The sequence below is a fragment of the Dermacentor variabilis genome, chromosome 7 (assembly GCF_050947875.1).
Source record: "Dermacentor variabilis isolate Ectoservices chromosome 7, ASM5094787v1, whole genome shotgun sequence".
In the NCBI taxonomy this organism is placed as follows: domain Eukaryota; kingdom Metazoa; phylum Arthropoda; class Arachnida; order Ixodida; family Ixodidae; genus Dermacentor; species Dermacentor variabilis.
Genome location: NC_134574.1, coordinates 139,831,880 through 139,855,217, shown reverse-complemented (window position 1 = coordinate 139,855,217; position 23,338 = coordinate 139,831,880). Strand labels below are relative to the sequence as shown.

Genomic DNA, 23,338 nt, shown 5'->3' with positions numbered 1-23,338 from the left:
CCACGATCCTCCCCTTATCTTTGCACTTCTGGTCTACACACGACAGTTGTGTGCAACTGCATCTGCTGTACGCGGCCTGAGACAAAATGAGAGAGAACGCCGCACATTGGCGCGACAACTCTGCTTATACTTGAAGGATTCCAACATTTTTGATGGCAAGAGATTCGTGGGGTGGCGCCCTTTATAGTGAGTCCAGGGAAAAGAGGGGGAAGGCGGGAGATGGAAATTCAAGACGATGAGCAAAACGGGAACAAGGTGAAAGCGGGAGCCGATGAGCAAAATGAGAACAAGATGAAAGCGAGAGCCAATGAGCTTTCACTTTTCCTTTTCTTTTCTTCCAACTTCAGTATCAGAATTGTCAGTAACGCAGGCTTTTTGTGACGCATCTACTCGTATTTCAAGCATAAACTTTTACATGGAGGCCTGCTCGACATGTCAACACCACCTCAAACGAGGATTTTAGCACTGTTGAAAAATTTAATTGCAGTCAGCCTTCAACAGATGTTACAGAGGCTTCAACAGATGCCTCTCTAACAGCAATTCAAAGCTATTTTTGGGAAACTCGAGAACAACATGACAGACATCTTGCATTTACTGTTCCCATTCTGCCACCAACTGAACAAACTACAAGCACGACTACTATGGGAGCTATGATTGGTTAACTCTGTTGGCATCACTTTTACTGCGGAACGAAAGATGACAGCACTCACGTCATGTCAACCTCGTTGAACGTAGTCAGCATGGCATATACATTTTGTGCATCCTTTAGACGTTGTGCGATCCTTTGCCGCATACGGTTCATCTTCACCTGTGCAAGAATGGGAGGCGAGGGTCAGAAAGACAAGAATAACAAGGGGCAAAAGAAAATAAAGAAAACAGGGGTGTGCAAATAGTAGTCTTTGAGGCCGAATCAAACAAGGGAACATTCGATTCATTATTAAAAAATTTTAAATATTCGTGGACTCCTACTATCACTACTATATACTATCAGGTGGATAGAGCAGTACAGAAATATTATAAAAATGGCAACATATTTTTCATACCATGCTTGAGTGAAAAGGAGGTTAATCTGAGTTACTGTATGTACTGTTTGGTAAGGATTAGTTCAAATTGGCCTGTTTCTTTAAAAAGAAAGTGATGAGATACATACAGAGAACCTGTCTAGAGGGCTATTGCAGGACTTGTTTTTTTAACTACAGTCGCTGACCGATTTTTATGGATCTGCTCGATTATTTGGATCAGCCCTGCCACCTGTTTTACAGGACCAACGTATAACAGTGACTGAAATTTTGGATGAGGCAGCGCTGGTAAGGCCTAGATGTTGGAGGTGGCGAGTGGCAAGCTGTAGTGAGAATGTCACACTCTTGACATGCCCACACCTGTAAGGGGCCACCTCGGAAATTATGCAGGTTGGCTGTGAGTACACTTGCATGGACTGGACTGACGGCTGCGTGATGAAGCCACGTTTGGGTTTGCAGGCAATTCGCTGGCAACTACCATGAGTGCATACCAAGATTTTTGTGCGTTAACCAGATGGAATGGTATAAGCTCTCGAGTAGGAATATCAACCTCTGAACTGGATTTGCACAACACAGGCTAAACTGACAGCGTTGTCAGACAATGTTGCATACGCAACATCTGCATTGTGCTACGCTATGGGCAAATGCAAAATGCAGCCACGGCCTGTAACATGGTCAAATTTCAATTACGTATTACAGTAGAACCTCGTTCATTCGAACTCCAAGGGGACCAGAAATTAATTTTAATAAAATGGAGTTAGAACTAAGGAGAGCCCCTATAATTGTAGTGTCCAATGAATTGTGTGGTGCAGCAAGCAAAACCAAATCGTCCCTGGGCTCTCACAGAAAAAAGCTATCATTCATCCATCAGCAGGCGACGACAAGTGCTGGCAGCCTAGGTTCCCTATAAAGTCCAAGTGTGACAGGATCATGCCTCGCACTCTCGTTTCTGTGGGCGAGAGGGAAAGCGTGCAAGGGTCAGTCGAGAAGGATGGTGGCTTGATGCATGTCGTCCTCCCGTATGGCCAACCCAATGCTGGAGGTCACGTGATTGAAATGCGCACTACAAAGAAGGTGTAGGTGCGGTCAAGCATACACCAGAAGACTCCTTCCTGTTTCTTTTCTTTTTTATTTTTTTTTAAAAGCTGGATGAAAAAGGCGGGTATGCACCACCTTTCTTGCTCCGGTTCAGTATCGGCTCCCATTTTTACGGCAAGCAACATTAAGTAGGTAGCAACGCTTCGAACCTTGGCCTTTGGCTCGAGTTTGTCCAAAAGCCAGTCCGCAGAAGCGAGACATTTTGTTCAAAATATCCACTGCACACTTTTTGGAGTTCAAATTCACAGGAGCTTTTCTTTTCTTCAAATACATAGTAGGACTTTGCTGGGGTCAATAGAGCAGTTCGAATTATCCATCAACTTGAATAATGAGATTTTGAATTATCGAAATGTCACTGCACTTTGATGAAGCACAACACACAGCAAAATTCTGCAGACAAATTCTCTGCGATGATGCTATAAAAAAACAAAATTTATTTTGGCACAACTTTTTTTTTTAGACTGCCCAATTATTCAGACATTTCTGCAGATCTATGTACTAAAAATTTGTTGGCTGCTGCATTTGAGGCAACAAATTTTGCCTTATTTATAGTAAATCCTTACACTCAGTTATTCTAAGTGAGTTTCTGATTATTGAAGAAAAAAATTCAAGAACACGGACATACAAAAAGACAGTGAACCATGCAAAAACTGTCGATTATGGTACCATTTAGGTTATGCAATGATGTTACAGCCGATACTGGCAGAACTACCAGGCGTTTCTTTTCATGGAGCACTTTTAGAAAAATCAAAGAAACTGTGGCGTCTAGGCTCCTGCTAAGTAGTTACATGGCTAGGCGGACAGTAGCAGCAAGAAAATTTTCAACTATAATTTCAGTATTTACTGAAATGTGCTAACGAACTTTTTAATTACGAACTATAGGGCACATGTATTTGCTAAATTGTGGCCAAGGAGCAGTGAAGTCATGTCTGCGTAGCAGAAATACTAATCCTAAGAAATCCAATGTACGCATTCTAAACTATTGCTATTCGCACACATGGTTTCACACATGCATCAGGCCAAGGCCTTGCATCTCTTTCCCTCTTGGTGGCGATGTCCGGCACCATCAGGATGCCAGTATTACACAGCGATGCTTTTGCATGAGAACAGTTAGCATGTCTCATACAAAAATGATCCCCCTTACCCTTTGCTCTGTTCTTGCGCCAACTGGCGCTGCTGCTGTGGCCGCTGCAGCAGCGGCTTGCACTGCAGGGCCCGGCACCTGAATGCTGGACACTGGAATCGAGGCCATTGGTCCTGCACACACGTCAAGAGACACATCTTAAATATGCGCAGAAGCTTATTCCGTTTTATCAACCAGGTTGCCAGCCTGCTAGATCAGGCTGTGCGGACGGCAGTGCTTTGAAATTACAGGGGCGTGATCCTTTGATGATCACGGTCACTAGATTTCATGCAACTCGGCAACTGACCTGTGAGTAACTATGGGCAACAGTGTTCATGGCATTGGGCCAGAGAGCTATGCGAAAAAATGTTGTCGGCCATAGACGCTAACATGCCCGTACCTGAGTCAAGCGAAAGCCCAATAGAATGTGATCGTCCGAGAGTGCTGCCCTGGAATCATACAAATGTCTTGATAAGTTTTCATAGAAGACTAAAGTTTGTCTAGGTGCTTGCAACCGAGTCCCAAAAGGAGGTACGCAGCAACGTGCTATATTCTGAGGGCGGAAGCAATCGTCAGCACTGATGCCTGTGTGTTTGTTGAAGGTTGGATGTAACAGACATTTTATTATTTTTTTTAACCCCCCCCCCCTGCTTTCCTAACCTGTGGGCATTGCTGGTGTGGGAGGCGGCGTTGTCGGTATTGGTCCCGATGACGCGGGTGGAGGCGGCGTGCTGGTCACCGGCGTTGGCGCTGGAGCTGCCGGTGCAGCTGCCGGGCGCGCAGCGACAGGGGCACCACCAGCTCCTGAGGGGGATCCGAGAGAACGGGAGTTGTAAACAACAGCAAACGGGAGAGGCCTGGCCAAAGTTGCCGTGAATGAAGTCATTATGGCTCGTCCATATATGCATTACCCTTTATGAAATTTATTTAGCTTCTTTGTTTACTCGCAGTATTCTTAATACCCCACCAATCATGGGTTTTAATAAGGCATGGATGGCAAATGTAAACAAAACAATGTTTATTTTCAGCAGTGAACTACACAACACACTTAGTTCATGCATTCCTTCTGTTCATTAACATGTACCTTAAATAGCTCTTGTATATTCTAACATGCTGTAGCAAGATCATATGAAACTTTGTCCAACAACAATGCATTAACCCTTGAATTCAATTTTTGTCTGAATAAAACATTAGCGGGTGTTACATTAAAATTACATTTATTAGTGACATGCTGCTGAATAAATGACAATAATTTTAATCTGAAAATAAAAAATAATAGAACTTGCACTGATTAACTTTTAATCATTAAAATAATTCATGTACCTCAGGCAACATGGCCTCTTCTTCGGTGCCATTGCTTCTTGAAGACACCTTGTAATCGACATCAAAGCTTATAAGGGGTTTGTAAATTTGTGCGTAGCGAAAAAAAATGTGCGGACCCTTTGCGCCTGCTTGCCAAGTTGGAAAACGAGATAAGAACAGCATTGAGAGTCAATAAGCGTTACTGCAATATCTGTCATATAAAAACAAAATCTACATAAAACTTTAGTTTAACCAAATTTTGAGTAGTTGGTGAGAGCAGTTTACAGGTGTTTCACGTTCCCAAATTATTTTGGGAATCGTCAGGGGGTGTGAATTTGTCGCCAGATGAGTACCATATTCAAGCATAGCCCTTAAAGGGTAAGAAATTGTTACGCTACATGGGTGTTCTCGTCGATGAAAAATAATAATAAAAAAACACCAAGGGCTTATATGTTAATGATTACGTCTCGCTTACGCTTTACAGCAGTATCTAGGTAGATCATGGTTGGTCACTGCAATTAATTGCTGCATGTCTCTTTCTGGTTGAAGTCTGCGCCACAAGATGGCATCACTAATGTGGCTGCTCATCTCTATGTCTCCGGTAATATGGCACGTATTCTGTGAGCAGTAATGCGTATAACGCCAGGCTACGACAATTAGTAATGACTGCTCATGACCACTGGATGAGTTAGGTCGTATTACACAGACACAAATCATAATCTGTCAAAAAAGTGCAAAATGCACTGATCCAATAAATAAATGATGAAGTAATATGGGAAAACTTCACGTAACAGAGACACTACATTCAAATAAAGATTCACCAACAGGCGGAGGAAAAAAAACAGAAGCTTGCATTAAGGGCGTTCAATGCAGTGTCAATCGAAGCAAGCGAGCTATGATATGAGCATCCCGCTGTCAAGCAGCTTTTGTTGCAAAGATGCGAAAAAATGGAGTCTCACCTCCAACCTGCAGTCGGAAGATGTCCATGCCAGGCTGCACTGTGGTTCCATCGGCGGCGAGGATCTCGAGGATGACTCCACCGGCCGGAGCGTGGATTGGCACTGATGTCTGAATAAAAGTTGAGTGTGTTAAATGCGTGTACTTTACGGTGCAGAGTGGTCCACTGTTAAAGGCAACACCCATTTAAGTACTTGGCTATTATTACAGCTGATCTACTACACGAAGCAATCTAGACTATAACTTAAAAGACTACATTGTGAGGTTTAAAGGGACACTAAAGAGAAAAATATTCAAAACAATTTCACTTTGAGTTTCAATTTCTTTCCTAATAAGTTGCTTAATACAAGACATTCAAGCTTGAACTCTAATTTTTCTACTCCATTTTAGTTAATTTCACGGTAATAGGTTGCCTGTTGCCTTGAAATTAGCAAAAATGAGGATCCCGAAAGAATACCTTAAGAGTCTAAAATGATGTAGTGTTCCTTTTTAGCGCCTCTTTAATGTCTCCAAACTGCAGAGTGGGTTATTAAAGACATAAGTGGCTCAGGATTAATTTTGACCGCCTGGGCTTCTTTAATGTGCACCCAAGTGCTCTTGCATTCCACCCCCGTGGGAATGTGGGTGCCACTGCCGGTATTGAAGCCGTGAGCTTGAGTTCAGCAGCGCAACATTACAGCTAGTGAGACGCCGCGGCAGGTAGACTATAGCATAACATGTTGACTGCATCGTGGACCACTGGTGGGTCACCCAGGGCTGCCAGCTCTAGGGATTCTAGGCAGTATTTGGGGGAAACAGGGATATAGTAATCCAAATATAGGGATTTTTAAAACTGCAATTTAGGGAGAGAACTAGCTTTTCCAGGGTGGAGGCACTGGGGTCACGACAGTTATTGCCTTGCGTGTGGCTGCGCAGGGCTTTCCTGCTATACGCATGCGACACCTTAGCTATAAATCATTGGAGAGGAAAAAATTCTTGTTGCTTCTGGTCTGACACTTCGTGGTGCTATCTTGATGCAATCTTGGTGCGCCTTGAGGGAAGTTTCAATGGAGCAAAACTTCCTGGTGACTCACTGGTGGGTCATCGTGCACCAGAGGAATATGACAAGTGACCCATTGGAGGGCCATCATGCACGGGAGTCGAGGGGCTTTAAAAAAAATGCTAACGCAGTGAACATGTCGATGGTGCGAAAAGGCAGGCGCACAAAACACGAACACAAGACAAATGGAGAAGACAACACAAATGCCTGCCTCTTCGTACTGTAAATGCCAACTAAATTGCTCAGCTTTCTGTCTCTGTATTATCTAATGCAGAGATGTCAGCTTAACATGCGTCCTCTCAGCCACTTTTTCTCCAAATAAAGTTCAAGTGTTTCAGATATATCGGCATTACTATCAGCTGTGTGTTCTCTATGTTAGTGGAGCATACGGTACATCATTTAAACTTCTGTACCAAATATGATGGAAAATTATACTGGCAATCCGGAGCTAGTTTTTTCTTTTTATTTATTTACTTATTATTTTTTTTTGCAGCTAGGGTAATGTATTGAACTGAGCGACATGGATACACAGCGAGGATACTTTTCCTAGGAGCATTTGTTTCTTATCAGTGCAGCTGAATTTTTAAAGTCAGTGATAACAAGTATGCGACTTCAAGCAAGCCAATTTTGGAACACCAGAAAGGAACAGAAAATGAAAATAATTGTTTAACAGTACAGCTCCACATTTGTATCTTCCGTGGGCAGTTTTAAAGAATCTAGCACCATGACAGTATTTCTTGCGCTGTTGCTGAGACACAGCTTTAGCTGGAAATTCAAGGGCATGTCAAATCCCTGTTGCCAGCAAAGTGAAAGATTGTGTCTGGCTTTAGCACTGAATTTAAATACTGACATGTAATGCTGAACATATTTTCTTTTTATAGCTGCACGTTATGTCAGCGTGGGGCTTGATTAGCATTTCGGACATTAAGGGTGACAGAGGGATACTGAAATTCCACACCAGCCAACCTCGATAAGTAAACATTCCATGAATTTGACATGGAGGGGGACAACCCACATTTCTTTTAGAGCTTGCCCGAAGCACACATTTACTTGTGAGAGATAAATGCATGCTTTCTTTACAATGATTTCCCTTTAGATGCAACACACAAGCAGCCGCAAAGTTGGAAGAGCAGAGACTACCAGTTTTTATGCCACAGTTTCAGTGATTTTATTGCAGCCAAGTTTGCCTGCTTAAAGAACCTTTCTCTATGAACTTGCTTGAAACAAGTACTCCTCTGGCATACTTGCACCATCAAAAGACTTCTAACACAAGGTTCGAAGACCAACAGGCAAGACTTTTTTTAGTGGACAGAACTTATGTTTCGTAAAGCTTGACACAACGCTTGTAAAATCGTAGAATGAGCCAAAATTTGCAACCTTTACAGAAAAGTAGGGAGCGTTGACAGTTACCTATGCTGAAATTGCACTGATGCCCTGATAATTATAAGAACACAGACAGAATGGACAGGAATTACTGTGAATACTGTTTCCGAAACTGGATGCACGGGGTAATTTTTGTGACAGTCTGCCGCTGTGCAGCTCGTTTTTCATTGGTAGACTTGCAGTTGCGAAATCCAAGCGACAGCTCAAGAATACAGGACAATCAACCAGTGGAATTCACCAAGTAAACTGCTCATATAAGGGTTACCATGCACTAATGTGGAGCTGTAGTCAAGCTTTAGTAAAAGGGAAACGAAGAAAGAGCTTTGCTATTTACAAAAACAAAAAATCGTTTTGCTAAACAATCAACCAAAGAATCTTGCAATCTCCAATTTGCAGCATTTGAACAAAAACCTAGGCCCAGCTTAATACAGCCACACATATACATACTACACTGTCTACACAAGGCAACAAAGTGTCGATCCAAACAGTCTAGTGCGTGATTACTATTAAATACACAGTCGCATTAGCTTAGCTGATCTATGCAAGTTGCCACTTTCATGTGTTGAAACTTGATGTCATTCCTGCACAGTCACCGTGCCATTAATGTAGGCTTGACTTGATGTCTAAATAACAGCAAGCTGGCACTTGGCACACCAACATGGCAGGCCACAACGTACCTTGTCAGTTTCTACTTCGCAAATAACTTCGTCCTCAGCCACAGTGTCACCAACAGCTGGAGGAAACAAAAAGTGCATATTGAGTTTCTTGAAGCTGTGTATGCCAAAAGCATTCTTTCAACAGGAGCGCCACATATATATGGTGCCTTCACTCTAAAACATATTTACAACCCTTGGTGCATATCTGGTCCCCAAACAATTGTCATTTGTCTTGCTTGTGTTTCCTTCTTTGAAAACACTGTGCTCTCTACTTTTATGTCAAGAATGTTATGACGCGCTGATAACACACATGCCGTTCATGACCTGGAAGTACCAAGCACGCAGCGTTACAGAAGAGAAAGGCATGCAAGACAGATGAAACCATGGCCGCTATCGACGCGATCATGGATCGCAATCTTGCACTTCTGAAGGCATATGGCCGAGACATGCAACAATTCAAAACAAAACTACTGTTTGCTGCAACTGCTATGAATGAAACCGTACTGGCTATCGATGCGATCATGGAAGGCGACTACGCAGTTCTGAGGGCGCACGGCCAAGCAGTGTTAATGTGTGGTGGTAAGTGCAAGAATAAAGAACTTCAGTATGTTGTGCTGGAAACCATTTGTGCAAGAATAAAGGCTTTAAACGTACAAATAGGCCTGAAGTGTTCCGGAGTTGCTGTGATTTACGTATGATTTCTGCTGACGACTAGTACGATGTAGACTGCACGTAGACACTGCTTCATTTCAGTTGGACATTAGAGCTGTTTTCGTTCTTTTGCGTCACACACTTGCGCTGCTTCGTGCTCCGAGTTGTCTGAAATTACCGATGTGTGGCCAAATGCGTCTAAATTAACGAGAGTTTGATTGCACTAAATAATGCACGCACCTGCCGGGACTATAGGTCGAGTCCGAATGATCAGATTTTCCAAATTAGTGAGGGTTATATTACCATGGTTTCAGTGAACTACTTGTATGTGTTGTGCACAGTAAACTTGAAGCGAACATTCCATGCAGCAATGGCACAAAAAATTATGTTGAATTCGCCGCAAAATTCGCTGCAACAAAACAGTGGCACGATCTGTTGCCACTGCGGCGACACAAGGAATCTGCTACAATTACACAGTGCGTTCGACATCGCCTGGAAAATCACCACAGTGCTCAATAAAGCTTTGGCTAGGGCTAATTGGTACGACATCATTCGGTTTACTGCGCTATACTGTTACACAATGGACAAAGCTGCACACGTGTGTGTCAGTTGATCTTATTTTGCCCTTACTCTAACGGTATAGCGTAGCATACAGAACGACACCATAGCGCAACGGGTCTCCCTGGTGCCATCTGTGCATCAGGCAACTAACGGTACAGGAGCAGTACATTAAATATGCACTATCACAGCAACTTGTACCAACTCGAGGCGCATTCACGCGCTTTCTGTTAGTGCCACTGTGGCTGCGCTATGCCGTGTGTGAAGGCCCATGTGCGGTCCTGAACAGCGTATTTTGGAGGTCCCGTGATCTGCGGTTAGTGCCAGGGTGTGAGCAAAGAAGGCCGCGGCATCCTTCCCTTGTAACCAGTGTCGGAGGTCATGTGATCTGAATTTTGGAGGCGCAGTTCAGTGAAATGATAAAGAGTGCAGACGTCCGGAACGCTCACTTTGGGACAATCGCACACACTCCCTGCTGGTCAGAGCTTCTCATCATGCCAGCATTGTGACTGCGCATGCCCAAGGCCCATTGAGTGAACTCTGTTCATCTGTATCTTTGGTCACATGACACTACATGTGTTTAGATAGTGGTAAGTGAATGTTCAGCACAGTTTATACTGCCCATAAAACTAAGAGCCTTACTTCGTGTAATATTAAAGTACCTTGCTATCACTGTCAATGGTTTGCCCTTTGGGCAGAATGCAACAATTGTCTTTTAGACGTCCATGCAATTAAGTGCTGTACTGCATGCACAAGGTATTTCATGACATAATGCTGACTTGGAGAATAGCCACAATAATTCATAGAAAAATCCACGTATTCATTCTAATTTATTTTTTGATTGTTTCTCTTACTGCTGGTTTCTGCGGCTATTGTATCAAACACTTGTTAGCCTCAATCATTCACTGAATTCGACTTCGATAACAGCTTCATGCTCAAATTAGATAGTGCATGTTGATGTTGGGCAGTGCTTTCCCGATAGCAGCCACAAGAGATTTTTTTTAGCATTGTGCAGCTGTTTGGCAGTCTCCGTCCCAGCCTTTTTTCTTTATTTCTTTATTTATAAATTTTCATCAAGTTCTGTAAACACTACGAGGCCCTAAATCAATGCTCTGCTTCCAACAGTAGGTTAATAAAATTCTGGGGTTTTACGCGCCAAAACCATGTTCTGATTTTGAGGCAAGACGTAATGGAGGACTCAGAATAAATTTTTACCCCGTGGGGTTCATTACCGTGAGCCTGTTGTACAGAATGTGAGCATTTTTAACATTCTGCCCCACATGGTGAGGCCCACGCGCTGCCCCACATGCTGAAGTCGTGGCTGGAAATCCAACCCACATCCTCGTTCATCCCAGCGCAACACCACTGTCACTCAGATACCATCGTGTGCACCATGGTCGGTCGAATGCAGCTTTCTTCCCTAAATGCAACACATTTCCTTCAAAGTGAACCACTGGTTGTCTGAAGAGAACATTTCTACATTTCATGTGCGCTTCAATAATTTGGATTTGGCTACGAGCTTAAAGTTTGTAGCTTTTCTCAGTACGGATCATCCCCAATTCGCACATAAACTTCGGGCTTCCTGCCAGCAAACACCGAAGCAATCAACGAGTGCAGAAAAAAGGCTGTTTGCTCAGGTTGAAAGCACGGGCGAATTCAAAGAGGACATCGTCACAAATGATAACGCGGATGCGCACCTTTGTTCCAACGGATGTCTCCCTCGCTCAGCGATTCGGCCAACTGCGGGCACTTGACGGTCCGCACTTCGCCGGCACCTGAAGCGGCAGCGGTGGTTGGTGGTGATGGTGCTGCTGGCGCTGCCGCCGCTGCTTGTGGAGGCGCTGCTGGCGCCGCTCCGCCACCTTAAAACACAGAAATTGGTTTCATCAGGGTTTTAAGGTTGTCTGTATATATAAAAAAGAAGCCAAGGCCTTTCAAATGGACACTGAACAGGAGTTATAAATTGGAAAGAGTTATGAACCCCTTCCATTGAACGCTTTCATCTCAAATGTTAACCAAAAGTGGCAAAATTATTTCTTGAAGACCCCAGTGACCAGCATGTTTGACTTCCCCTGCCAGGATAACTCGCTCCTGCTTGCGCTGCCCCATGGATTATGTGCCACCATCTGCCAGAAGCATGACAAAGCGCTGAGATGAAACCAGCTCGTCCATAGCATTGCCGTCAACTAGCTGAGTTTTCACCAGAAAAGCATGTACAAATCCAGCTGGTCCATGTCATGGAAGGGGTCAAACTTCTGTTATGTCAAAACGGCAACTTTTTTTAACGAGTGGAGACTTGGCAAGCCAGAAAAAGACGCGAAAAACTAAATACAGGTGCCCCCTCTTCTTTGCTTTGAAATACCTGCACCAGTTTGACTCATGTCTTGCTAATTGTGAATTGATAAAGAATAACGACACTACATTCCAAACAAACCAAAGACTACAACTAGCCAGCTTAAGGAACATTTTGAGCACAAAAAATGATTGCAACAAAGAAAATAATTAGAAAACTGTGATGCCTCACATAGACAGTGGCATTGAGGTTTCTGCTCTGGAACCAAAGAAAAGTTGGGCCTTCATTTACCTTTTTAATAATCAACATTTTGCCGACAGGTGAATGAAAATAGGATTTAAAAGGAATGCTTTACCAGCCAAAGGTAATTCACCATTGCTCTACAACATCCCTTCAAGCGTTTCAAGGACCACGACAAACTATTTTTGCAAAGCTAAAGCAGTGTTTGATAACGTCAAAAACCGAAACATCCGTCTTCTACAACAAGCAAACTTCTTTCTTACTGGATAGAGATGACAAAGTTACACCAGCTTTGCTGTCAGATGCCCTCCAAAGTCCACTAAATCCAATGGAAAAAAAGAAACCTCAAGCATCTTTAAGCGAATCGCCCAGATAAAAAAAGTTTTTCCAAGGTCTTCAATATAATGTTAACATATTCCAAAGCTTTCCGCAAAGCTTCAAAGACAACTGCAGACCCTTCCACATGCCCAGCGGTTCAAGCAAAAATGGGCCTGATTTTTATTAAACGTGAAATGCACTAAATGCAAAAGTAGGCAAATATGCACTAAATAAATGCAAAAATGCACTGAATGCAGAAATACATTTGCTACACTGCCTAAATGCCACAGGGGCATAACTCACTGGCTTAGCTAGAGTTCGGTTATGCCCACCCTTTGTCTTCTATCTCCTCTCTCCCTCTGAGCCTTGTTAATGACATTTCTCCTTTCTCTGGACAGTGGCCCATGTCCTGCTGAATACGCTGGTTCCTGTCAGTGACAAAGCGCCTGCATTTACGCTACATGCAAAATGCACTAAATGCAAAAATGCAATAAACCTGAAATGCAGCAAATGTGAAAAGTGCATTCGAAGCCCTACTTAAAAGCCACCGGAGCATAACACAATGTGCCTAATACTCCTTTGCACCTTCTCTTGCTGTGCTTATCTCCTCTCCCTTTCCAACCCTAATAATGATTTCTGTCTGGCAATTGGCCACATCATGCTGATTACGCTTGCTCTAGTCAGATGACTGCAGCTAAGCCCTGTTGGGCTTGGTCAGTGAATGGGAGGGGACCACATAGGAACACTGTGTTCTGACGGCTGCTCTTCCGGCTTAAAATAATTCAGTAGTCTGCCTTGAGCGAGAAAGTTTTGAGCGAGAAAGTTATTATGTTGGCTACAAAGGAGATGTGCTAAAATAACACCTCCTATGGTTTATGAGAATGGCTAGGATAAGGCGATAACTGTTGGTCATGACGTACAGCTGCCCAATGTTCGAATCACCTAAACAGCAAATGTCAAGAAAGAGAGAAAAAAAATAAAGAAAGTCCTGCGCATGGAATCATCGAACCTGGGCAACAACAGCTGAAAACCTTTCATGCGTTGATGACCGGTACCTTTCAGGACACATGTAACAGCCATGTGTCCTGGCAGGTACCCATTCCAATGCGTGAAGGTTTCGCAGACATTGTCCATATTCGGTGATCAACACCCTCATGCCTATCGCCTTCCAGGACACATGCAACAGGCATGTGTCCTGGAAAGCAACACGCATGGAGCAGTGCTCCTCTGTGACATCTGGCAACACTGCTCAACACCACGAGATCGAAACGGGCACTTGCCAGCTCCAACTTTGAGCTTCATGATCTCCTTGCCAGGCTGAATCGTTGCTCCGTCTTCGACGAGGAGCTCGGCGACCACCCCAGCAGCCGGTGCGTGAATCGGCACTGAGGTCTGCAAAGACAGTGCGCTGCTCAAGTGCATGCAACACCCTACAGCTCAGCGACATATAAGTCACGGATGCATACACTCAGTCACGACTGGTCACTAAACAGCCATTACTGGAGCTGCGGCCGTCCTGTCTCGGGGTGTTAACTGCTCTCTCGTTGCAAACGCGAAGTACTTTCTTTTTCCTTGCAAGTGTGGGTTCACGAAACGGATGAATTGTCTGTTACTTCAGAGTAGCCACAAAAGGTGCACAGAAAAACCAAAAACTGTGTCCGCACTTTCACAATAGCCCATAACTCAACTTTGCTCTGTGATCTGTTAGCTTCCTGGTGGGCTCAGATGGTGGTACGCCTGCCCAGGTAGGGCTTTCGTCCCCCGGTTTGATCCCTAGACCAGATAAATTTTTCTGCAATTGTGAGACTTTCTTTCTGAGAAATGCATATGGGTCTATTTTCCAGGATTATGGCGCAGCAAAAGACGAGGGCCGACAGAAGCAATTGAACTCTCTACGTTGCTTCTGTTGTCTCTTGTATTTTGCTGCGCTGCAATTATGGCAATTAATCATGCCCCAACTGGCCCAGCAGCATGTTTTATTGGATATAGCTCTATAGCTTCGTGCTACTCTTGGCTGAATGAAAATAGTTGTTTCTTCTTTCTCGAAGTTTCCACCGCCTTCCATATTTCTGCAAAAATTTGTCATATTCAGTATCCATGCGCTTCCAATGATTAATTGATTCTCACTCTGCAATCTTCTATCCTCCTGGCCAGCCCAGATGCTACAGCGACTGCCACGGAAAGGTGTTCGTCTTGTTGGATCCCCAGACCAGGAGAAACTTTTTCTTAATCTGCGAAGCTTTCTCTTGAAGTAACTTCTTCAGGCTTTTTGCTTTTGTAACTTCATGCTACTAGTTCGTGCATGAGAATTTATCCCTTTCATAAAGGTGCCTCCAACCTGCAAATTATCGAACAGATTTGTCTTTTGTTTTGCTATTGCGAGTGTACTCCTATCATTGCAGGACTACTGTGTTTTTCCATCATTTGAAATGTGCTTTCGTCACTGCGAGTCTGCAAGGCCAGGCTCGTTGCAGCATGTTCAATGACAACAATGCTCAGCCATTCACGTGCGAGCATGCAACGGCATTCTTTTTTGCTTTTCCATCAGTGTACTTATGAATTTACCTCGTTTTCTTGTTAAAGCAAACTGCAAAATGAAGAAACCACACTGTCAGAGGCGAAAGTGAACGCATCTTGATGTACGGATAAAATGCATCTTGGTGTGGCCGACAAAAATGCAGTGACACACTGAACGTGAGTGCCTGCCAAACCCTTTGAATAGCTACGGCCCTCACCCTCTGCATTGAAAGAGATGCAAAATTCACAAATGCTGTCCTAGGCAACTGATGGATCAGTTTCAATGCAACTTGCCAAACTAAAAAGCAAGAAGCGAATCCTATCGACTGCTGGAAGCAGAATTATTAGGTATTTAGTCCTTCCTAATTCGCACAGAAATTGCCAAAACGGGGGAAATGAAAAAGAAAAGCTAAATATCATGTTTATAATTAATGCTGCAAGAATAGCAGTAGTCGCAATTCTGTAAAGAACAACTTGCAATATGTTACAAAGCTGCACACATGGTGCTTTTCTTCTGTCTAAATCTCATGAATTTTGCTATATCTTAAAATCTGAAGGTGTGTGTAAATGAAAAGCCTGCTTTTTATTCAAGTGGACCTTTATAGGTAAGTCAATTTTCCCTAAGATTTGCTCAGCAGTCGCTTAACAACAGCCTTGATTTCCCTCATATTCATAACTGAATTGTGAATATAATTTCACACGTATTTCAGTATGCTGAATCTATGATCAACACAACGAAACGTAAAAGGCAAACTAACAGTTTAGTTCACTAATGAAATCAAACACTTACCATAGAAGAGTGACACTGTAGGAAGAAGGAGCCATGCACCTTTGACAACAAATTTTTTTTAAAGCTAGCATTTCAGAAAGCGCAACAATACTGGGGAAGATAACCGATAGCCATTAATGGTTACAGACTGGATTCGAAGAGAAGGGAAGTGTAGCAGGGGGCGGCGAAAGTTAGGTGGATGGATGAGATTAAGAAGTTTGCAGGAACAACATGGCATGACACAATTAGCACATGACCGGGGTAGTTGGAGAAGTATGGGAGAGGCCTTTGCCCTGCAGTGGGCGTAGCCAGGCTGCTGCTGCTGATGATGATGTGCTACATTACCTTGTCTGTCTCAACTTCACAGATGACTTCATCTTCTTGTACAGTGTCACCAACAGCTAGAAAACAGCAACCAACAGTGCATGAACATCTTACTAAGTCTGCATCTGGGTCAAACAGCATCAAGCACAAGCGAAGCTATAATACAGGGCTTGTCAGGATCATCGACATCACATAAGCTGCTTATCTAAGCAAATAATCTTCAACTACCAACTACCAATGTGTTCAATGGATTGAATATATTAATTTAAAACACCTTACTAACAACAATTGTACTTGATTTTTCTCAGCACAAGTATCTTTTTCTGTCTGCAGTAAGGACTACTTATGGCAAACTTGCATGTCCGTTTTCCTGCCCGTCAATGTGAAATTCGTTACCCTTGCAAAAAAAAAAAAAGAACATTTCATAATGTTTATTTCCCTTGTGTACCAAGCAACATTTTGCTAGGTAATTAAGCAATTCATTTCAATTCTGTAACAAGATGACAACGTGTGATGCCTCAAAAGTGTATTCATTTGGTTTTGATAATAGACATTTCTTACATAATGAATCGAGTTATGCAAGTTACGCCAAATTTATTACAATTTTCGGTGTTTATTGTTGATATGATTGTTCAGATTTCTGCTCTTCTAATACTATGTAATATTAACATTGTATGCACTACAATATTTTTATAAGATGAAATCTCATTCTTTCCTAATTGTTTGTTGACATTCCCACCCTTTTTATTACTGTTCGTTCTTTCTCTCTATTTTTTTTTCAATTATCCTATTTATATAATTATAGGGTGAACTGTCAGTTTTTTGTTAAACTCTTGGACATGCTGCTGTAATATGTTTCTACCTTGTACTACAACCAATTCAGATGTTATGTGCACATTAGGGGAGAGCAAAATTTCACAAGTGCGCTTCTCTACACACCTAATTTTACCTAACCGCTATTGGGTTAGAACCATAATTAAGGTGTCAACAAGTGGGCTGGTGACACCATTCATGCTGCCTTCCCTGCCTCGTCCCATCCAAGCTTAGAAAACGTGCGCCTCAGGTTGAACAGTGCTACTAGCTGGAACGTTCCCACCTCACTTAGGGCACGGTAGCTTGTTGGGAAAGCTAGCTTACAGAACTTCGCATATATACTATTGTGCATCTCATCATAGTGCACTAAAAGCAAACATACCGACGAAAGCAACATTCAAAACCTGTTGCACACATCCTGAAACACTTCTTATTAGACCCGTGCTGCAAGTTTTAATATTATGTGTAAAATGTTTCAAAAAAAGGAGTTGGCTGCTCACAAAACAAGAGAAATGAGAAAAGGCTGCTCACAAAACCTACCATATGCTAGTTTGCTCCACGCTTCTAAGACACTAGCACAAAATTGTATGTTTCCATGACTCATCTTGCCTGTACACATATAAAGCAAAACAATCAGATCACCAACCTTTGTTCCATCGTATGTCACCTTCACTCAATGACTCGGCAAGTTGTGGACACTTGACGACTCGAAAATCGTCGCCTAAAAGAGAAGTGAATTTCGCTTGTTTTCTTTCTTTTCTCACACAATGTACAATGGCAGCGTTTAAATAATTTGCTATTAAGCACACAGGTGACATGGAATGAAGTGCTCACCGAGTGCCGACGTCGTTGAAATGTGTCGTAGGTAGTGTACGTGCCAGCTACTGGGACTGGGTAGACATCTGCAACATGATCAGTCATGTTTCACAAAGCATGAGAAGAAAATGAGAACAATGTGCACACATTCAACAGTTCTCGCAACAGGCTGTTTAGTAACAGGAGCAGTTGCAGAAAACATTTCCGAGTTATATTAACCAGGGGAAAAAAAGATAAATGGCTGCTTGACTCTTACTAGACTGAAGTGCGCAAACAATGCTAATTCTGCAACTCGCGCAATTAATAAACTTTTGCACATTCTAATGCAAATGTTACCCTCAATCTGCTTTTGTACGTTACCCTTGCTGACATGCAACTGTGAGAAAAATACACAAAGATAAGAGTATTTTCAACGACTTAACAGCTTGCCAATGTCCCCCCCTCTCTCTCCCATACACACACACCGATTCACTTCACATAGTCGGTAGTACTGCCTGTTGTGGATTTTGAAATTCATGCAGAAACGGCAACAGTCAGCAAGTATGTCTGGGGTGCAATGATCCACACAATTCGACCAAGCGCCAAAGCAGCGCAACAACGGTGGTTAGTGGATGAAGCTCCCAAACTGTGCCTCACCACAGGAACACTAAAAAAATTATGGGGTATTATGTGCCAAAACCACAATCTGATTATACTGCATGCTCTAGTGGTGGCTTTTGGATTAATTTTGACCACCTGGGGTTCTTTAACGTGCCCACCTACACCCCCACAGAAGCACGAGTTGAGATCCTGCACTCCACTTCGTCTTTGATAAGCAACACTGTGGAAGTAGTGCAGTAGTGCAGCAGTTTGAAGTGAGTTCGGTAGTGCGAGGTAGTGCAGTAGCAGTACCTCACAGTGCGCTACCTCGCAGTGCTACTTCACTACCTCAAAGTGCTACCTATTAGTGCAGTCATAGAAGTAGCAATCAGTATATTTAGAAGTGCAGTCATTCTTGATCTGCGATGTCTTCAACAAAATAAATGCTTTACATATTTCAATGCAACCTTGTGGACAAAAGGTAATCTTAAATTATGCATTATTTCTACATATTTGTACTTCTAGTACATGAAATACCACACGTACTTCAGTTGTGAGCACGAGCAGCGCACCGCAGCTGCTGGTCGCAAAAATGTATTACTCTGCTTATTTGGTGTTAAATTTCTGATCTCTAAAGCCTTCCACAAAATCATTATGCCAAATTTTTCTACATAAAAGCATCAGCCTTAAACTTGCATCAAATTACATGAGGCAGACAAGAATATGACGTGAGATTTCTTGGCCAGAAGTGTGAGCAGTGAGGAAGTCTCTTTATAACCTTCATCATTGCCTGCTACTTATGAAACAGAGTGTAAAGACTGTGGACAAAGTATCATTTTAAAGTGAACAGCTTGTTTTAGCTCTTTCACTGGTTTTCGTGGTCAGTGGTTTGTGGTTGGTGGTCAGAGATTGGCAGTCGGAGGTTGGTGGTTGGAAGTTGGCAGTCGGAAGTTGGTGGTCAAGAGTTGGTAGTCAGAGGTTGGAACAAAGGCACCAATGCAAAGGGCATGTGCATGCCAGAAATCCTTGAAACGGGTGTGCTGTCCACGTATATTACTAATGTGCTGGTTAATGGCTCTGTTCTTGGTGGAATTGCAGAATGAAAAAAACAAATGCTAGCTAAATATCGTCACTGCAACAGTTCTATGTCGTCAAGCAAACTACTCCTTCAATAAAGCAAACACCTTTCTTGAAGCATTCAGCTATTTTTTTACACCGACAATCATTGTGGGTGGTTCCTGTACAATTCCTTTTTCTTTGCCCTATGGCGAGGATGATGTTCAACAGGAGGTGGCCTGCCAATGATGACACCATAACGATGACAACGCGATGACACTGTCGTCGGTATAACGGAAAGGACAGACAGACAGATGGACACAGCGAACCAAGATTCAAGAATTTAACTGCAGTCGTAGGTAAAAGGACACATAAGGAAAATATTAAGTCGAACTTGAACGACAAGATTATTCATGTAAAAGAATATTTTCATCTTCTGAACGTCGACATACCACTTTGTTGAGAAAAAAAATTGCCACTGAAGGCCCAGCTGCTGCCTCTCAATCTGAACTGCCCACGCCAAAACAGATGAGTTGACGTAATCCCCCTGTGACCTCCCTCAATTCCACTCTGTGAATCAGCCAGCGCTGACATCACATGAGAGCTACCACAGTCCACAATAGGTGGCGCCACTCAGACGTTTCAGTTTGGCCATTTTCTCGCTTACGAAAACTCTGTTCAGGGCACGAATGACGCATGTATGTTCGCAGAAACTTAATCTGTCAATTAGGGTCGACCTAATGTGTTCCTGTAGGGTCCCTTTAACAAGAAAGTAAGAAATAAAACAGATGGGAATAGAATATAACTGGAGGACATATTCTTCGAACTTCAGGGGCCGCATACAGAAAACGATCCACTTCGGCGATAGTTTGAGGTCAGGCGCACGCTGATTGGTTGTTTTAACAAAATCGGATGAGCTACGTCATCCGATTTTGCTCGACCAGCCAATCAGCGGGCTCCTGACGGCGAACTATAGCCGAGGCGATAGCATCGCCGAAGTGGGTCGTTTCAGAAAGCGGCCCCAGGTGGCTACCGCATCCACCACGTGCCAGCTGTCGCCGTAATTCAGCAAAAAAAAAACACACAAACACACACATCCGGCACGCCCCGTTGTTTCCCTGCGCGGGCGAGCGCCCCCGTTTCCCCGGCTACGGCGCTTTTGGCAAACTTTCCCGCCCCTCTCGTTAAAGAAACAAAGAGCGTGCGGGAAACGACGAGCGGTCACACGCGTAAGTGGAAGCACAACGAAACAACCCACGTAGACGCGGTGTACCGCCACGACCCGGACGAACGAAGACGTTTCCTTCGAAAAAAAAATAATAAAAATGCAAGCTCAGGTGAGCGTCGGCGGCGAGGTAACACTCTTACCACTATACGCCGGAAAAATTTCCCCGCTCGCTTTGTTTGCTCATCGCAGCGGCGGACGACGCGAGCTACGCCCGGACGCGCTAAACACTTTGCATATACGCTACGCTGAAACGAGAGCATCTCGTGCAAAAAAAGCAGCAGCGCGACCAACGCGGCGGCGTTTGTTTCGCTCTCCCCCCGCACAACGAGACGACGTGCCCTTTTCACACAGGTAGAAATTCTACGCCACACAACCAATAACTCTTCCTTTCGGTTAACGACGAAGCGACCGGCGCGAGCGATTCCGCGTCGCTAGGCCTAAAACGCGAAAAACATCCCCTCGCCCGCAGGATTTTTACGGCGGTTTACTTCCTCTTCGCGTTTGTAGGGTCGCAACTCCCTCCTTATAACGCAGTTTCGCCCCGCCACCCTCCCCCACCTCTTACTTTTCTCTTGCCACAGCCACTGCGTTTCCTTGTTGGAGCGCGCCGCATTCCCGGCTTCCAATGACGCGTTTCCTTTTTCCAACGACGACCCGCGAGGGCGAGGCTTGCAACGGAAGACGCGAACAGACGCCACCACGAGGCTGTGTGTGTGGGGGGGGGGGGGGGGGGCGGCGTGGAACGATAAAACTCGAGACCGTGCGTAGCGCCGGCGTTTCGCGTTGTATGCGTCGCAAAACGCGCGCACTGGGTTACAGCCGTACGATCGGCGTCACTGTGTGTGCTTCGTCGGATCTTTCACTTCCTTCCCCTCCCCTAGAACTTCCATATAACACCAACAAGCTCTCTTCCCCCTTTTTCGTTTTCCCGTAGTTTCCAACTTCTTTTGTTTTTCACCCACTTTTGTAAACTTCTCCGTGAAGCGGCCGCACGCCGAACCGTGCGATGGTGTGACGTGCGTAGGCTACCCTCCGGTTTAACGTCGTGCGGTTTCCATTAGGGAGTTTTAGCGCACCCCCAAAACTTATTACAGCAGAATACTGGAGACGCCGATGGCGGACGATTTCCATAAGCAACCCCTTCGAAACGGGGCGCGACAAACGGTCACCGGGCAGAAATAATACCAATACCTCTATCTATATAATTACCAGTTACCCATGCCTGCAACCGACCCCGGTTCTATCAAACTCCTCTCTGACTTTTTTTTCCCCCATCGATATTCTAAACGTACCTTGCTTATCTCGACCGCTGACAAGTGAAACCCCCTTTGGATCCGAGAGCTTCTGGAAGGTGAATGCTCCTTACAGCTTTTACTGGGCGAATATCTTGACATCCCATTACGATGCGCCGAGTGGTCTCCGGACTTTTGCTGCAGATGACACAAGCCTCATCCTCGCTTTTGCGAACATTTAGCATAAAGTAGTAATGACGCTGGTAGCGCTATCTGGCGGCGGATTTTTCTTTAACCGTAAGGTCTGACAAACCTTCTTGCGTTGAGTCACTTGTTTTCGCAAAAGGGCAGACGAGGAGAAAAACAAACAACGTGCTACGGTTAATGAAATGCTGTAGAAGTGCCTTTATTGCAACGTGCAATATGATGCAATGTCTATTCACTGCACAGGTCACAACTCTCATCTAGAGTGCCCTTGCGCACTACACTATATATGCAATTTATGCTGAAACTCAAGCAAGGTCGCGATTTAGTAGCGACGCTTCCCGCTCGATTCTATACCATGCATGGCCGGCCGATCCCACTGATAAACGTGGGCAGAGCACGGAAAATCGCGAAAAGGAGTGGCATCGGAAACGGCATGGCTACAAAATTGCGGCCCATATGGCAGTTCAGTGGAATGCACACATTGGGACTCGGATGCAGCGACGTTCGCGGCGCGCTGGTGAGGAAAGGCGTAAGGCGTATGTCTAGAGATGTATGATGCAAAAGACAGCGGTTGGCCATCATTCGCCCGTTTCGTTGCTGCGTCTTTATAACCTAACGACATCGTCTCAAATGGTTAGCGGTGGCATGGGAGAAGTGTGCGTGCGATTGCGGCTTAATGGTGAGAAACACATCGGGCTGTTGTGCTCGATATGTTGTCTCATGGTAGGGTGAGAGAGAGAGAGAGAGAGAGAGAGAGAGAGAGAGAGAGAGAGAGAGAGAGAGAGAGAGAGAGAGAGAGAGAGTCCTCCCCACTCCCGTCCACCGACGAACACTGCAAGAAAGCAAGAGGCTCGCCGCACTCCGGCGGCGCGATATCGGAATTCTGAAAAGGCGAGCGACGGTCGAGAAGACGAGAGAGCAAGGGGGCGAAGTTGCCAGAACTTGAACGCGCACGCGAGAAAGTCTACCGCGAGTGCGGTTAAACCTGCCAGACGGCGCGTATCATGCATACCGGAAGCCGCACAGTCCTCTGTTCGCGTTCCTTTCCGGCGTGATAATAGATGTAGGCTGCATGTGACGTCACGGACGCAGCTTTCCACCGTGCTGGGTCATGAACACGACGCCTAGGACGACGTCAGTGCAAGCCAGATATAAGGTAG

General features: G+C 44.3%; 1 protein-coding gene across 1 annotated transcript in view; it reads right to left on the bottom strand.

Moving 5' to 3' along the window:
• Positions 1–23,338, bottom strand: part of LOC142587997 (dihydrolipoyllysine-residue succinyltransferase component of 2-oxoglutarate dehydrogenase complex, mitochondrial) — a 49,313-nt gene that overhangs the window by 7,959 nt on the left and 18,016 nt on the right. Inside the window, exons 4-13 of the mRNA XM_075699413.1 lie at positions 17,895–17,962; positions 17,707–17,781; positions 16,269–16,324; positions 13,918–14,029; positions 11,484–11,648; positions 8,599–8,654; positions 5,502–5,610; positions 3,901–4,044; positions 3,262–3,374; positions 711–808 (exon numbers count right to left, since the gene is read on the bottom strand). Of these exons, the coding sequence (XP_075555528.1) occupies positions 711–808; positions 3,262–3,374; positions 3,901–4,044; positions 5,502–5,610; positions 8,599–8,654; positions 11,484–11,648; positions 13,918–14,029; positions 16,269–16,324; positions 17,707–17,781; positions 17,895–17,962 (996 nt within the window). The remainder of the gene's footprint in view (positions 1–710; positions 809–3,261; positions 3,375–3,900; positions 4,045–5,501; positions 5,611–8,598; positions 8,655–11,483; positions 11,649–13,917; positions 14,030–16,268; positions 16,325–17,706; positions 17,782–17,894; positions 17,963–23,338) is intronic.